The sequence below is a fragment of the Megalobrama amblycephala genome, linkage group LG21 (genome assembly GCF_018812025.1).
Source record: "Megalobrama amblycephala isolate DHTTF-2021 linkage group LG21, ASM1881202v1, whole genome shotgun sequence".
NCBI lineage: Eukaryota > Metazoa > Chordata > Actinopteri > Cypriniformes > Xenocyprididae > Megalobrama > Megalobrama amblycephala.
Window position 1 is genome coordinate 9,157,783 of NC_063064.1, and position 15,970 is coordinate 9,173,752.

General features: G+C 35.8%; 1 protein-coding gene across 7 annotated transcripts in view; it reads left to right on the forward strand.

Moving 5' to 3' along the window:
* Window positions 1–15,970, forward strand: part of slc4a10a (solute carrier family 4 member 10a) — a 66,865-nt gene that overhangs the window by 48,391 nt on the left and 2,504 nt on the right. For 5 of the 7 annotated variants that reach the window (XM_048172430.1, XM_048172423.1, XM_048172424.1 and 2 more), the window contains 18 exons: window positions 1,096–1,184; window positions 1,869–2,026; window positions 2,148–2,235; window positions 2,339–2,485; window positions 3,464–3,564; window positions 3,676–3,850; window positions 3,938–4,071; window positions 4,588–4,833; window positions 4,954–5,059; window positions 7,931–8,092; window positions 8,311–8,424; window positions 8,525–8,686; window positions 8,781–9,032; window positions 9,138–9,206; window positions 9,829–10,002; window positions 10,096–10,218; window positions 10,342–10,406; window positions 10,989–11,099. In XM_048172430.1, coding sequence (XP_048028387.1) covers window positions 1,096–1,184; window positions 1,869–2,026; window positions 2,148–2,235; window positions 2,339–2,485; window positions 3,464–3,564; window positions 3,676–3,850; window positions 3,938–4,071; window positions 4,588–4,833; window positions 4,954–5,059; window positions 7,931–8,092; window positions 8,311–8,424; window positions 8,525–8,686; window positions 8,781–9,032; window positions 9,138–9,206; window positions 9,829–10,002; window positions 10,096–10,218; window positions 10,342–10,406; window positions 10,989–11,099 — 2,476 coding nt within the window. Of the gene's footprint in view, window positions 1–1,095; window positions 1,185–1,868; window positions 2,027–2,147; window positions 2,236–2,338; window positions 2,486–3,463; window positions 3,565–3,675; window positions 3,851–3,937; window positions 4,072–4,587; window positions 4,834–4,953; window positions 5,060–7,930; window positions 8,093–8,310; window positions 8,425–8,524; window positions 8,687–8,780; window positions 9,033–9,137; window positions 9,207–9,828; window positions 10,003–10,095; window positions 10,219–10,341; window positions 10,407–10,988; window positions 11,100–13,271; window positions 13,309–15,970 lie in introns of all 7 variants that reach the window. The other 2 variants (XM_048172428.1, XM_048172426.1) reach the window with 2 other exon arrangements.

The window sequence follows — 15,970 nt, forward strand, 5'->3', positions numbered from 1 at the left end:
ATGCATCACGGTAATTAGCAAGAGTTGATACAGCGTCATTAAGGGTGTGTTCACACTTGTAGTTTGGTTCTCTTGGTTTTTTGGTCCGGAACCAAAAAAAAAAAAAAAACATTTAGTCCTGGTTCACTTAGTGTTCACACTGTCATTTTTAACACAGAACCTAAAGACAAAACACAAAAAAAACAGCTTTTATGATGTATGCTTAAGTGCTTCATTGTTAGTGTGTACATATGATGGTGCTTTTTACCAGCTGAAAACTCTCAGAGAGCTTATAAAATGTGTAAATGAGTCAAAACAGTTCTAGGAATTACACATACAAATTAAGATCTGCAGCAAGGAGAATGGTGGTTTTGAAGCCTGTACAATACTGTAATAGGGGAACATATCTCCTATAACGAGAAGAACCAGGTATCCTTGAGCATTCTGTCCTTTTTAGGGTTGCATTTTGTGACATCAAGTCCTGTTTTGGGTTCGTTTAGATGTCTTTGTTCTATGTTGCTCTCATATTTCAGTCGAAACTACACCAGAGTTTGTTTGGAACAGACCGAGACTCCCTTGTCTAAGTACACTTGTTTGGTGCGCACCACAAGTTCGAATGGCAGCATTCAAACTTATTCAAATGAACCGCACTATCCAGAGCAACACTAGAGTTTTAATTGAACTAAACCTGCCAAGTGTGAACACACCCTTAGGTATTCCACATCTATTATCTAACCAACAATATACTTAGCGTTAGCGTAGCATTTAACCTCTTCAGTTTGCATTTAACCACATAGGAAGTAGTTTTTAGAGTACTGGGTTTTGCAGTAGACTTATAGATATCCAACCTCACCTAATTATTTCTTCACTGCTTCTAGATTCAGTTATTATTTTTTTTTAAAGTTTGATTTAGATTTAGACAATGCTAGGAGGTTTGTAACTGACTTCCTTAAGCTGTTCCTTACAACTATTTTTTTAACCAGGTAAGGGTGCATAGGTCTTAATCTCTCTTCGACCTTAACATTACTGTCTTTCTTCTAAAGAATCAAATCTGTTTTTATATGATAGTCTGTTATATATTTCCTCTGTTTTGTATGTTTGCTGCACTGCTTCCAGGTCAGATGGTGTCTCCTCAGGCTCAGCCCACCACTACAGAGGGACGAGGGGATGGCAGTCGTGAAAACAGTGCTGTTGACTTCAGCAAAGTAAGAATCACATTTCAGACAGTTGTAAATCTTACTCCATATATTTATATTTTAAATATACAAATATATACTACCAAGTTTGGGGTCAGTAAGTTTTTTTTAAGTAATTGTTCAGAAAGGATGCATTAAATTGATCAATAGTTACAGTAAAGACTTTTACATTGTTACATTGTTTAAACTTTCTGTTAATCAAAGAATCCTGAAAAAATGCATCACGGTTTCCGCAAAAAATATTAAGCAGCTGTTTTCAACATTGATAAAAATAAGCAGTATTTGATGGGCACCAAATCAGCATATTAGAATGATTTCAGAAGGATCATGTGACACTGGAGTGAAGTCTGGAGTTATGGCTGCTGAAAATTCAGCTTTGTCATTACAAGAATAAATTACATTTGAAAAATCATTAAAATTTGAAGACAGTTATTTTAAATTGTAATAATATTTCTCAATATTACTGTTTTTACTGTATTTTTGATCAATACAATTGATTGGTGAGCATAAGATACCGCTTAGTGCAAATAATATATTAAATTACATAATTTAAATAAAGCAACACTGTGCTTTATAAGCATGCTTTGTCAACAAATAAAGGTTTATACCAACAATTTTAATACCATGGTCGTGTCAGTATTGATAGTTTATAAAAAGTTTGTTGCTGAGGAAGCCATGTTTTTGTGTCTGCAGATAGACCTCCACTTCATGAAGAAGATCCCGCCGGGGGCTGAGGCATCTAACATCCTGGTGGGTGAACTAGAATTTTTGGAGAAACCTGTGGTGGCCTTCATCCGTCTGTCCCCCGCTGTGCTGCTCAATGGCCTGGCAGAGGTTCCCATCACCACCAGGTAAGAGCAGAGAGATCTTTGCCACAAACTCAAGAAATGTGTTAATGTCTCAATCATTCAAGTTCATTTTGCAAAGTGGTGTGCCTCAGAGTTCACTACTAAGCCCTTTGTCATTGTGCAGGTTTCTCTTCATTCTGCTGGGGCCGATGGGGAAAGGGCCTCAGTACCACGAGATTGGCCGTTCCATCGCCACGCTCATGACAGACGAGGTTAGTACTATGGACTACCCTGTGTTTGTTTCTATTCACGATGATATACTATAGGCAGCTGGCTGTTGTGTGTGCTAATTTCACCTGAATGTCTCTTTTTCAGGTGTTCCATGATGTGGCTTATAAAGCAAAGGATCGTTCTGACCTTGTGGCAGGAATCGATGAGTTTTTGGACCAGGTGACTGTGCTGCCCCCAGGCGAGTGGGATCCCACCATCAGAATAGAGCCGCCCAAAAATGTGCCCTCACAGGTAACCCAGTTCTCAAACTCCATGTGCTAATCCATCACAGATCTGATGCTGGAATTAGTGATTAAATTGTGAAAACTGAAAATTTTCTGGATAAAAATGAATTTCCAGTTTTGGCTGAAAGAGTTTTGGATGGCCAAAATTATTGACCAAAATGGTGATGTAGTCACCTCAATTCAGTGTCAGTGCAAAGTATGCTTGATCTGATCACATCTTCATCTTTACTAATTGCTATTACACAAAATAAACAAGAATGAACATCAGAAGGTATGTTGAAAGATACTTAGTGATGTCTCATGTAATCACTCGAATCAGCTTGTAAACATTATGTCACATAACATTACATTTACCTCTAGGAAAGCCATTAAATGTCCATAGCTCATTAGTCAGCTACTGTAGTCAGCCATAGCAGTTAGTCAACTCTAGAGAGGAGCATTTTGCTAAATATATGCACTATATTGCATATTCATTATATTTTTACTTAACCTGTTGTCTTCATTACTTATTGTATTTCTGAATAAATCTGTCATGAAAATAAGTTTTTATACTAACTGGAGTGGTACTGGTAGGTTTCCATGGGAAATCTGCGATTCCGAAGTACCTGTACAGTATCCACCGGTGCGGTGACTGACAGCCACACATTCTCCTCAAAGCATTAGATTCATCCGCGCTGAGGAGCCGTGCCGATGCACAACCCATGTAAAGATGATAATTGCAGTTTTTGAACAGAGATGGCGACAAAGAGGCACAACTTATGGACTGCAGCTTTAAATATTTATATAAAACTCAGTATTTTGAGTATTAAATACATTTAATTACTTAACTGATTATTAAATAAATGTTATTTTCGGTTTTTGTTTTCAGCTAAATAAAAAACTTTAATTTTGGTTTTGGTAAAAAAATAGCTAGCTGGAATAGTTCATATTCTTATTTCCAGTCTGAGATCAGTGGTAATGCTGGTTTTATGTCTTAATCTGGCAGGAGAAGCGAAAGGTTCCCCCTCTGGCCAATGGAGGGGCTGATCTGGGGGAGGCTGAGGAGCACGGAGGCCACGGAGGACCAGAGCTACAGCGCACAGGGAGGTAAATAATCTGTAAATACTGTCCATAACTTTTTGTGTTCGTAAATTCTGTCAATCCCAATGTCGGAGACAGACCTGGGTCTCAGATGATGTTTTGTAATTGGATCTACAGGTTATTTGGTGGCTTATTTCTGGACATCAAGCGTAAGGCTCCTCACTACCTGTCAGATTACACAGATGCCGTAAGTTTGCAGTGTCTCGCCTCCTTCCTCTTTCTGTACTGCGCCTGCATGTCTCCTGTGATCACCTTCGGAGGTCTGCTGGGAGAAGCTACAGAAGGACGCATAGTAAGAACACATATACGTGAATTTATATTGGCAAAAACATGTATATTGGTTAATTATGCTGTAACTGATGTTATATTCTTCTCTTAGAGTGCAATAGAGTCTCTATTTGGAGCCTCTATGACGGGTATAGCATACTCTTTGTTTGCTGGGCAGCCCCTCACTATCCTGGGCAGCACGGGACCTGTCTTGGTCTTTGAGAAAATCCTCTTCAAATTCTGCAAGTGAGGCTCTTTTGATTAATTTCGCAATAAGCAGTTCAAAGTGTGTCAAAATCGGATCTGTCTGTCTGTTTGTCTGTCTGTTTGTCTATCTATCTATATATCTATCTATCTATCTATCTATCTATCTATCTATCTATCTATCTATCTATCTATCTATCTATCGTTTATGTCTGTCTATCTGTCTATTTAATCTATCTATAATATCTTTTTTTTTCACACAAAAGAAAAAGAGTTTATACGAAGTACTTTCCCACAAATCAAAATGTATTAATTCATAATGAAATTATAAAAAATATACAAAGGGAAATAAAAATATATTCACATACATATTCATGGATTGTGGGTGATTAGTGTCTAAACAATAATTTTTTTTTTTTTTTTTTTTTTTTTTTTAATTAGCTGAAATATCACACAGGAAAGTGCCATAATTATTTAATTATTTTTATAATTTGTAAGAGTCATTTTAATTGTAGGACACAAATTCAAGTCAATCTCATTTTGTGTCTTTCTCCTCAGAGAGTATGGTTTGTCCTACCTCTCCTTACGCGTGTGTATCGGTCTGTGGACGGCCTTTTTCTGTCTTTTGCTGGTTGCCACAGACGCCAGCTCGCTGGTGTGTTACATTACACGATTCACAGAGGAAGCCTTCGCTTCCCTCATCTGCATCATCTTCATCTATGAGGCTCTGGAGAAACTTATTCATCTGGGGGAGACATACCCGTTCAACATGCACAACGACCTCAACCAGCTCACCCAGTACTCGTGAGTACTGACACACACATATCATTCTTCCTCAAGGTCACAGCTATAATTCAGCTGTACGTGTTGATAGAATTATCAGTGTGAAATATTGTGATGTATTTGTGTGTGTGTGTTTTGCAGGTGTGTGTGCACAATGCCTAAAGAACCCAGTAATGCCACACTGAAGTACTGGGAGGAAAAAAACATCACTGCATCTGAGATTGACTGGTTAGGCCTAGATGTCAAGGTGAGTGTGACTCTTGGTGTATTCAAGTCCTCTTGGTAAGTTAGTTTGTATTTATAAGTTGGAAAGTCGTACATTAATTATGACATCAGGTACGTTCAAGTCACTGTGGTGGGAGCACAAAATATTTAGCAAGATTTTTTTCAACTCTACTTCTACAAAATGATGAATAAAGAATGCGAATCAGGTGTGTTTTTGCTTTTTTATGTTTTTGTACAATTTATGATGGTGCTATAAATTGAATCATAATATATTCTGTCATAATTGTACAATACTTTTGTATTTTGTACATGTGACTAGTTTTATTGTAAATGAAAAAATTTATAATAGCCTTCATTTCAACAAATTTACTGCCAATAGAGACATCCACCATATTTTCTCACTGACAACTCGGAAATGTGGGCATAAAGCAAGTTTTATAATCAAAAGTTGTGCTGTGGTTTTCCTGTGCGTTCAACTTGTAAATACGATCTTTCCAGCATGATTTGAATGCACCATATGGCTATGTTCTAAATGAAATACTAGCATGCCTAGTACTGATTTGAAATTAAAAATAGGATGTGAAACTATAAAGTAAAATATTACCTCCTGTTCATTTGTCACAGTAGTATGCTAAATTGTCACATGACCACCACTGTCATCTTGAAAATAAATATAGATATTTTATGGTTCCAATTAAAAACAAAAGTCTTTTTGCCAGTCTGATCAAGACAGTGTTAATAAATGGTACTTCATTTATCACTCTCAAAATGGAAGGTCATCGAGTGCATTGCATTGTGGGATAATGTGTTCTACACATACGATGCTCTAGTTGTATATTTCACATTTTTCCAAATAATGGATCATCTTTGCATACAGAAAATTTGTGTGCAATTTATAGTATACACACTGCATGCTACTTTCTTTCAAAAACAGTATGTAGTATCCCTAATGGAATATAATGCAATATATTACATAGTACATGGGAAACAAGTGCTTATATTTTTCAATATACTGCAATATATGCATTGTTATGGCAATATTGATGCATATCAAATATTTAGAAATGAAGACAAAAATAGCATTACCTATAATATTCATAGTTTTACCTTTAGTTAAAGCACACACGAGAGTAAATATACAGTTAAAATTAAGTGTCATTTCATGTGTTTTGCTCAATATTAATATATGGGTTAGATCTGTTAGTGTTTAAAATTGTATTATGTTGGAATTTAAAAGGTTTTCTGGTATGAGTTTTTGGAGTTACCATTGTGCTGAAGAACAGAGACTGTGATGATTGGCCAAACGCCATTAAGACTATAATTACTTTGTTTAAACAGTAATGGCTGTGTGCTGTTCAGCACAGTGATAGTATCTTTGCTAAACACTTTAGGACATGCAGGTGTGTTTGTGATATATAAGTAAATATATTGTAACATATTTTTCAATATATGATATATGGCAATTACTTATGTATTATTTGATATATGGTAATATATTAAAGGTGCCCTAGATTATGTTTTTAAAAGATGTAATATAAGTCTAAGGTGTCCCCTGAATGTGTCTGTGAAGTTTCAGATCAAAATACCCCATAGATTTTTTTTAATTAATTTTTTTAACTGCCTATTTTGGGGCATCATTATAAACGCGCCGATTTTATGCTGTGGCCCCTTTAAATCCCGTGGTCCACACCCACAGAGCTCACGCTTGCCTTGAACAGTGCCTTAACAAAGTTCACACAGCTAATATAACCCTCAAAATGGATCTTTACAAAGTGTTCGTCATGCATGCGTCGGATTATGTGAGTATTGTATACTGTTATATTGTTTACTTTGAATGAGTTTGATGGTGCTCCGTGGCTAACGGCTAATGCTACTCTGTTGGAGAGATTTATAAAGAATGAAGTTGTGTTTATGAATTATACAGACTGCAAGTGTTTAAAAATGAAAATAGCGACGGCTCTTGTCTCCGTGAATACAGTAATAACCGATGGTAACTTTAACCACATTTAACAGTACATTTGCAACATGCTAACGAAACATTTAGAAAGACAGTTTACAAATATCACTAAAAATATCATGTTATCATGGATCATGTCAGTTATTATTGCTCCATCTGCCATTTTCTTTCTTATTGTTCTTGCTTGCTTACCTAGTCAGCTGATTTGGTTGGGCACATCCAGACGTTACTGGCTGCCCTTGTCTAATGCCTTTTATAATGTTGGAAACGTGGGCTGGCATATGCAAATATTGGGGGCGTACACCCCGACTGTTACGTAACAGTCGGTGTTATGTTGAGATTCGCCTGTCCTTCAGAGGTCTTTTAAACAAATGAGATTTATATAAGAAGGAGGAAACAATGGAGTTTGAGACTCACTGTATGTCATTTCCATGTACTGAACTCTTGCTATTTAACAATGCCAAGATAAATTCAATTTTTCATTCGAGGGCACCTTTAACACAATATTTTATTCTCTATATTTTCAAATATACAGTTAAATCATTTAATATATTGATCATTCATATAAAGGGAAATATATTTTCTTTCCGTAAAGGATACACTATCCCAAACATTCCCACAGACGCCTGCGTCTCATTTCTCAGATATGGGTTAATACATTTCAGTGACTCATACTTTAATAAAAGCAAATCCTCTTCTGTTTCACCTCAGTTCCCCTCCCTTCATATTTAATCTCCGACACACACACACACACACACACACACACACACACACACACACACACACACACACACACACACTATAAACAAATCCTTGTCATATTTCCATAGTTACACATGACTTTATATGAATTTATCATTTTTCTCTGGATGTTGTGTTTATCTCTCTTCTTCATCAGAAGCAGATGTGATTATTTTGTCTTATGTTGTGTCTCAGGGCTGTGTGGAGAACAGGGGTGAGTTTGTGGGCAGCGCCTGTGGCCATCACGGCCCATATATACCTGACGTCCTCTTCTGGTCTGTCATTCTCTTCTTCTCTACAGTTGCTATGTCCTCCTTCCTTAAGGAGTTCAAAACAAGTCGTTACTTCCCCACCAAGGCAAGAAGCTTGTGTTTCAGTATAGAATAGTACAGACAACTGTGAAAGTATGTGTGTGTGGATTTATGTGGATTTATCTCCCCACTGTACAGCAGTTGTTGTTGGCTAACTGTAACCTATAAATAGTTTTCAATCAGGGAGTCTGTAAAAAATCTAAAGGCTCACAGTTTTATGTTCAGTTTCTAGTGCTTATTCCAATTCCGTGTGTTTCTCAACAGGTGAGGGCAGTTATCAGCGATTTTGCTGTTTTCCTCACCATCCTGACCATGGTTCTGACTGACTATGCTCTGGGGATCCCCTCCACAAAACTACAGGTTCCTAATGAGTTTAAAGTGAGTCGTATCACAGTACTGTGTCATTTTCATTTGTAGATTTTCACAAAAATCTATCCTCAGAATATGAATATGTAATTGCTTATATGACCTCTCACAGCCAACCAGAGATGACCGTGGCTGGTTCATCAGCCCAGTGGGACCAAACCCGTGGTGGACCACTATTGTGACCTTCATCCCAGCTCTGTTGTGCACCATCCTCATCTTCATGGACCAACAAATCACTGCCGTTATTATTAACAGGAAGGAACACAAGCTGAAGGTTTGTCACTACTTCACAATATGCTCCTTTTGGTTAACAAATAATCTTGTACACTTGATGAGATGTCTTTCGTTGTGTATGTGTGCATCCACAGAAAGGCTGTGGGTATCATCTGGACCTGTTTGTGGTGGGTGTGATGCTGGGCGTGTGCTCTCTCATGGGCCTCCCGTGGTTCGTGGCTGCGACGGTGCTGTCAATCAGCCACGTGAACAGCCTGAAATTGGAGTCTGAATGCTCAGCACCTGGTGAACAGCCCAAGTTCTTGGGCATCAGAGAGCAGCGCTTCACCGGCCTCATGATATTTGTCCTTATGGGAAGCTCAGTATTTATGACCTCCATACTAAAGGTCAGTGATCTTCTATTGATCAACAGATGATAGTTGCAAACTTTCATTGCTACATGCTTGATATAAAAAAGAAAACTTTTTTAATGGTTATTATTTTGTCCTCAGCATATCCCAATGCCTGTGTTATATGGAGTTTTCCTCTATATGGGAGCGTCGTCTCTCAGAGGCATACAGGTACTGAAGTTACTAAAGTCATATATTGTGCTTAACAGTTATTAATTCCAAAATTTGTAGTTGTGGTTTATGTGTTATTTTTGTATTATTTATATAGAAGTCTCTTATGCTCATCAAGGCTGCATTTATTTGATCAAAAAAACAGTAAAAACAGTAATATTGTGTAATATGATTACAATTTAAAAGAGCTGTTGTCTATTTTAATATATGTTAAAATGTAATATTTCCTCTGAATGTGAAAGCTGAATTAGTGTCCCAGTGTTATGTTAGAATTATTTGTATACTATTATAATATTGTAAATTGGATTTTCAGTTTTAATTTTAAGTTTGAAGTCATTTTGTCATGTGCTTTTGTCATTTTTATAATTTTTTTTCTATTTAGATTTAATTTACTTTGTTTTATTTTCATTTGTATTTTTTATTTGTATATAGTTTTAGGGATTTTAGTACTAAATTGAAGTTTTTCTTATTTTATTTTCAAGTTTTTTTAAGTTTAAGTTTTTCATCTAATATTTATATATTATTTTAGCTTAATTTCAATCAACAACACTGAAAAGCATCCAGATACTTTTCAGGGTCATACTGTGCAGTTCTAACCATGTTGGGTGTGTTTGCCATTCAGTTCTTTGATCGTCTGAAGCTGTTTGGGATGCCGACAAAACACCAGCCTGATTTTATCTACCTGAGACACGTCCCGCTGAGAAAAGTTCACATGTTCACCATCATCCAGCTCAGCTGCCTGGTGCTTCTCTGGGTCATCAAAACCTCCAGAGCCGCCATAGTCTTTCCTATGATGGTAAAACACTTGTGTTTGTATATATCTGTGTGTGTGTATGTGTGTGTGCATGATCATCAAGATCTCATATGATGTCTGTGTGTTTTCTTGCAGGTCTTAGCCCTTGTGTTCATCCGTAAGCTGTTAGATTTTGTCTTCTCTAAGCGAGATCTCAGCTGGCTTGATGACCTCATGCCTGAAAGCAAGAAGAAAAAAATGGAAGATGCACAGCAAGAGGTACCACCACCCCCCATCACGCACTGCTATTGGTTGCGGCCTTTGACAACGCTATTGGTCGTCAATGACCAATCACTGTTTTAAAAGGACAGATCACGAACATGTTTTTTCTCTCAATTTCAGGAAAATCAGTGTGTCTTGATGGAGGATGAAGGAATTGTACAAGTGCCCCTAGAGGGGCATTATAAGTAAGTAGGAAAAATTATAGTGTTTGTGCACTTTAAAATTGGTATCCTGCTGTTGCTACCATTTCTTCCTAATCTAACCTTTAAATCTAGTTTTGGTAATGCATTTATATTGATTCAGTGATTAAAAATAATTTTGACTTGAATAATTATTAGTAATATGACCAATTAATTTAGACGAAGCACAATTTTGTAGGAAACATATACTACCATTCAAAAGTTTGAGTCAGATTTTTTAAAAGAAATTATATAGTATATAAGAATTATTTTTGAAATGAATGTAATAATATTTCACAGTAATACTGTTTTTACTGTATTTTTGATCAAATAATTGCACCCTTGGTGAGCATAAGAGACTTCTTTCAAAAACATTAAAAAATCTTACTGACCCAAAACTTTTGAGCAGTACTGTATTTGTTTTTTTAAGGAAACATTTTTTCAGTGTAATGAAAAGGCATACTATGTCAAAAAAATGTTCAGATGGTCTCCTCTCTTTTTGAAAGACAAACTTTAAAAACTTTCTTTCAAAATATGACAACAGAAATAGTCTGAGATGAAAATGCTGATGTGTTTGCATTCATTAAGGGATGATCCTTCGACGGTCAACATTTCAGATGAAATGACAAAGACGTCTTTTGGAAATGTCTGGAAAGGCCTCAACACTGACAGCACCAACAAAGATCAAAGCTCAAAAAGGTTTGGATTTAATATTCCCTTAGAAGATTTCCTCGCATACATAACTACAGGTGCTGGTCATATAATTAGAATATCGTGAAAAAGTTCCTTTTTTATTGTAAATTATTTTAAAAAATGAAACTTTCATATATTCTGGATTCCCTACATGTAAAGTAAAACATTTCAAAAGTTTTTTTTTTTTAAATTGTTGATTAGAGCGTACAGCTCATGAAAGTCCAAAATCCAGTATCTCAAAATATTAGAATATTTACATTTTGAGTTTCATTAAATGACCATCCCTACAGTATAAATTCCGGGTATCTCTTGTTCTTTGAAACCACACTAATGGGGAAGACTGCTGACTTGGCAATGGTCCAGGAGACAATCATTGACACCCTCCACAAAGAGAGTAATTCACAGAAGGTCATTACTGAATGTTTGGCTGTTTACAGAGTGATGTATCAAAGCATATTAAATGCAAAGTTGACTGGAAGGAAGAAATTGGGTAGGCAAAGGTGCACAAGCAACAGGGATGACCACAAGCTTGAGAATACTGTCAAGTAAAGCCGATTCAAACACTTGGGAGAGCTTCACAATGAGTCGAATGAAGCCGGAGTCAGCGCATCAAGAGTCACCACACTCAGACATCTTCAGGAAAAGGACTACCAAGCCACTTCTGAAACAGAAACAACGTCAGAAGCATCTTACTTGGGCTAAGGAGAAAAAGAACTGGACAGGGAACAGTGGTCAAAAGTCCTCTTTTCAGATAAAAGTAAATTTTGCATTTCATGTTGAAATCATGGTCCCAGAGTATGAAGGAAGATTGGAGCTTTGCTGCTGGTGTTGGTCCATTGTGTTTTATCAAGTGCAAATTTGCTGACAAGCTTTATGGAGATGCTGATTTCCTTTTCCAGCAGGACTTTAGAACCTGCCCACAGTGCAAAAACCACTTCTGACCATGATATTACTGTGCTTTATTGGTCAGCCAACATGCCTGACCCCTGAATCTAGAAAAGATGAGAAACAGTCGATCCAACAATATACAGATGATCTGAAGGCTCAATAGTGCCTCAGCAGTGCCACAGGCTGATCAGTTCCATGCCACACTTCACTGATGCTGTAATTTGTGCTAGGAGCAAGTCATTTGCTGTAATATGTGCTGCCGACCAAGTATTGAGTGCACAAATGAACATACTTTAAAGAACTTAAACTTTTCTGTTTTGAAAATCCATTTTTTGATTGATCTTAGGAAATATTCTAATATTTTTAGATACTGGATTTTGGACTTTCATGAGCTGTATGCTCTAATCATCAAAATTTTTTACATTTTTTTTTTAAATGTTTTACTTTACATGTAGGGAATCTAGAATATATGAAAGTTTCATTTTTAAAAATAATTTACAATAAAAAAATGAACTTTTTGATGATATTCTAATTATATGACCAGCACCTGTATATTCAAAAATGTCACTTTAATCTCACCGCAAACCTGCAAACATTGCATTTGAATAGATGAAAATACACAGTATTTTAGGTTACCATGGGACATTTTCAGTTTCTTGATTCAGTAGCGGCACATTTTTATTCCCCCTTTTGGAACATTCAACTGAAATCCAACTTTTAAAGGGGTCATGAAATGCATTTTTAAAATTTTTTATAATGTTCTTTGAGGTCCTCACAGGCATCTCTATCATTTTGTTGCTCGAGTAATCCTGTGTTTGTGTCTCTCTTGTAGTTGCAACTACATGACATGTGAATTGGTGGGTGGGGCTAAAGAGGCAATGATGTAGAAGTAGGCTTTGATCATTCTGCAGTGGTGGTCTTTCGTTGCAGTATTACGCCGTACTGTGACAAAATCCAAAACAAGTCATTTTGGGAGCTTGGTTTCAATAAAAGAGTTCTGAAACTTACAGGATATTTTTATAGTACAATGACCTCTTATATGTCAAAACATCAAGGAAATTTTGATTTCTCAATTCATGACTCCTTTAAAAACTCTGTTAAAGATCAAATACGAAACATTTTCATTCTCAGAGCAGAGTTTGGTCATGTCTGAGCCCCTTAGTCAAAAAAATAAGCAATTAGTAATATATCTGTTTAGTGAACTCCTCAAACATGCTGTTCTCTTAAAAATGGAAGTGTGAATATCAGGCTCATATCATGACTGAATTTTTCATCCCTGTCACTCATAAGCTCCCTCTCCTAATGTCTCAGATGCTGATTTCCAAAGGTAAGACGCAACCCAACCTGTCTGTGCACGATCACTGTATATACTCTAGTGCTGTGGATACTATGGTTCATGTTTCCTAAATGTTCAAACCTTTTCTCCTTTTCTGAAAAAAGTTCTTCCTTTTTAGAGTTTACAAACAGCATCTTTCTAAAAACACTGGCATCATGAGGGATTCAAGTTTTTCCTGAGCATTTCAGCCTCTGTGTGCATGTTTGTGTGTATTTGTTCAGAATGTTAAATGCATGGAAAAGCATGATTTCGGATAGGTCAAAGGTCAAGCTTTAGCACATGCACAATTATAACTCACCGGTCTCAGATAGTCATGTAAAATAGGGCTGTCAAAGTTAACGCATGCATTTAATGAAATATATCTAATGATGTTTTTTTTTTTTTTTTTTTTTAACTCTGATATTTAATTTGACATCTGTTTTATTCTGTTCTGTGTGAATCTGAATATTCAGTCCCTAGTAGAACTCAGTAATGTTTCTCTGTAAATTCTGCACATACAGTATTATTTATTTATAAATCAAACCCATGTGGGATATTTAACAAAATCATTTGCATTTTTTTAATAGTGAAATATAAGTCTAGAGTGATTATAGATATGCAGTGTTACCAATTTAGCGATTTTGTCACTAGATTTAGTGACTTCCCCGCCCCTTTTGAGACTTTTTTCACAAAGTTTTGGGACAAATCTAGCAACTTCTTAGACAAACCTTATATATATATTCTTATTTTGCCCACTGATCTATATTCATATTTATATAGATATGAATTTGCCATTATGATGTCATCTAGTGACATTTAGCTAGTTTTAGCTACTTTCAATTTGAAAGCAGTTGGCAACACTGTAGATATGCATATATTCTGCTATGAGAGTCTTCAACACAATAATTATGCTTTTATTTGTCTTTCCAAAATATGCATCAACAGATTAATTATAAAATAAATATTTAATGTTAATTAATGTTTATTTTTTTCAAATATGCTACATATTTAAATATTTTTAAATAATATTAATAATGAAATAATTATCATATGAATTATTTACTTATTAATTACAATTAATTATTTTAATCATTTGATAGCACTAATAAATCATAATAATGTTATTTTACCTTTTGATCATAAAGAAGGAGCCAGGGTTATTATTATAATTGTAACTTGAAACTAAAATGAAGACTCTGAAAACATTTTTGTTACTTGAAATAAAATAAACATTAACTGAAATAAAATCAAATATGAAAAACTTAAACTTGTTTTATTTCAGCTAGTTTCCAATATAACATTTCCCATTTTTATTTAATTTAACTTGATGTACTAAAACTGAAATAAATATTTAAAAAACTATATAGCTATATATATTTTTTTTTTTTTTTTTTTTAAATTACTAAAACTTTAACTGAAAATTAAAATGAAAATGGAAAATATAAACATAAAATCTCGGGGGACCATAGACTACCTTCATAACCCTTTGGAGTGAAATTCAACTCTGCATCTTGGATTGACGCTATGGGGAACAAATACCCACTCTGCCATGCTGAGGTAATGGCTGCCTCATTAGCTGTACCTATACACAACCATAATGGGCATAACATAAATTGACTCTACGGACTTACTTAGCCAGAAACAGATTCGTCAGTCATACAGGGAGTGTCCTAAGACTCATACAGGCTGTCAAGTGGAAGTATTCCCTCAGCCATTGCCCAAGATTTATGCTTTGTGACAAGGAAGCTCCTGGCTTTACAACCTTCCTCCCTTCCTTGTGGACCAGGCATTAGCCCAAGAACACAGCTCTAAGCCTCGGCTATATCAGCTCTTTTGTATGACACAGCCCATTGAGAATACTTGCCTGGGGAAACATTTGAAGAGTTCATTTGCAAAAACAGTTAACTCCATTTTTATTAATTCTCACAAATCATGTTTTTTTTATATTTTTTTTTTATTGTGCATTCCAAGTAATATCAATCAAACTGCAGTTGGGTTGTTTTGATTAAGTAATAATAACTCTAAAAAATACAGGTAAATCAAAAAATTAAAGTTCATTGAAAGTATGTTTTTTATATATTAAAACTTTGTTTTTTAGCAAAAGCAGATAACTCCAACAATCGTTTTTTGGCAAAAGCAGATAACTCCACATTTCATGTTTCAGAGGTAAACAAAACCAAGTAATTGCTTTGTAATTGCGTTTAAAACACACTCAAACACACGTGTGCACACAAACGCACACACACTAACAGATCAGCTTTGACAAAACTTCCCTCATCTAGCGCGTCTTTTTGAAGTGACTAGAAGCCTTGTCACCTGACCTGAATACTGTGCACTCACTTATCGGTTTCTGTACACAAACAACAAGGGCACTTGTCGGTTTCTGCTGTAAAACGCGAACTTGCGATTCCTGACAGTGGACAATACCGGCTTTTCTGACAAAACTGATTTAGGGTACAGAATGTGCTATATGTGGAGAATAACGCACAGCAGTTAGTTCATTTTTTTTTTTTTAAAGTGGCGTTTATCGGTTTTTGCAAATGAACTCTTCATTTTAAGCTGCAACCCTGGCTCACCACTACCCACAGGGGGAACCTGAAAACTCAAACCCCTAGGGAACCGCAGGGGAGCTTCAGCACTACTTTCCCAGAGTTTTCAATTGGGGGTGAGTGCT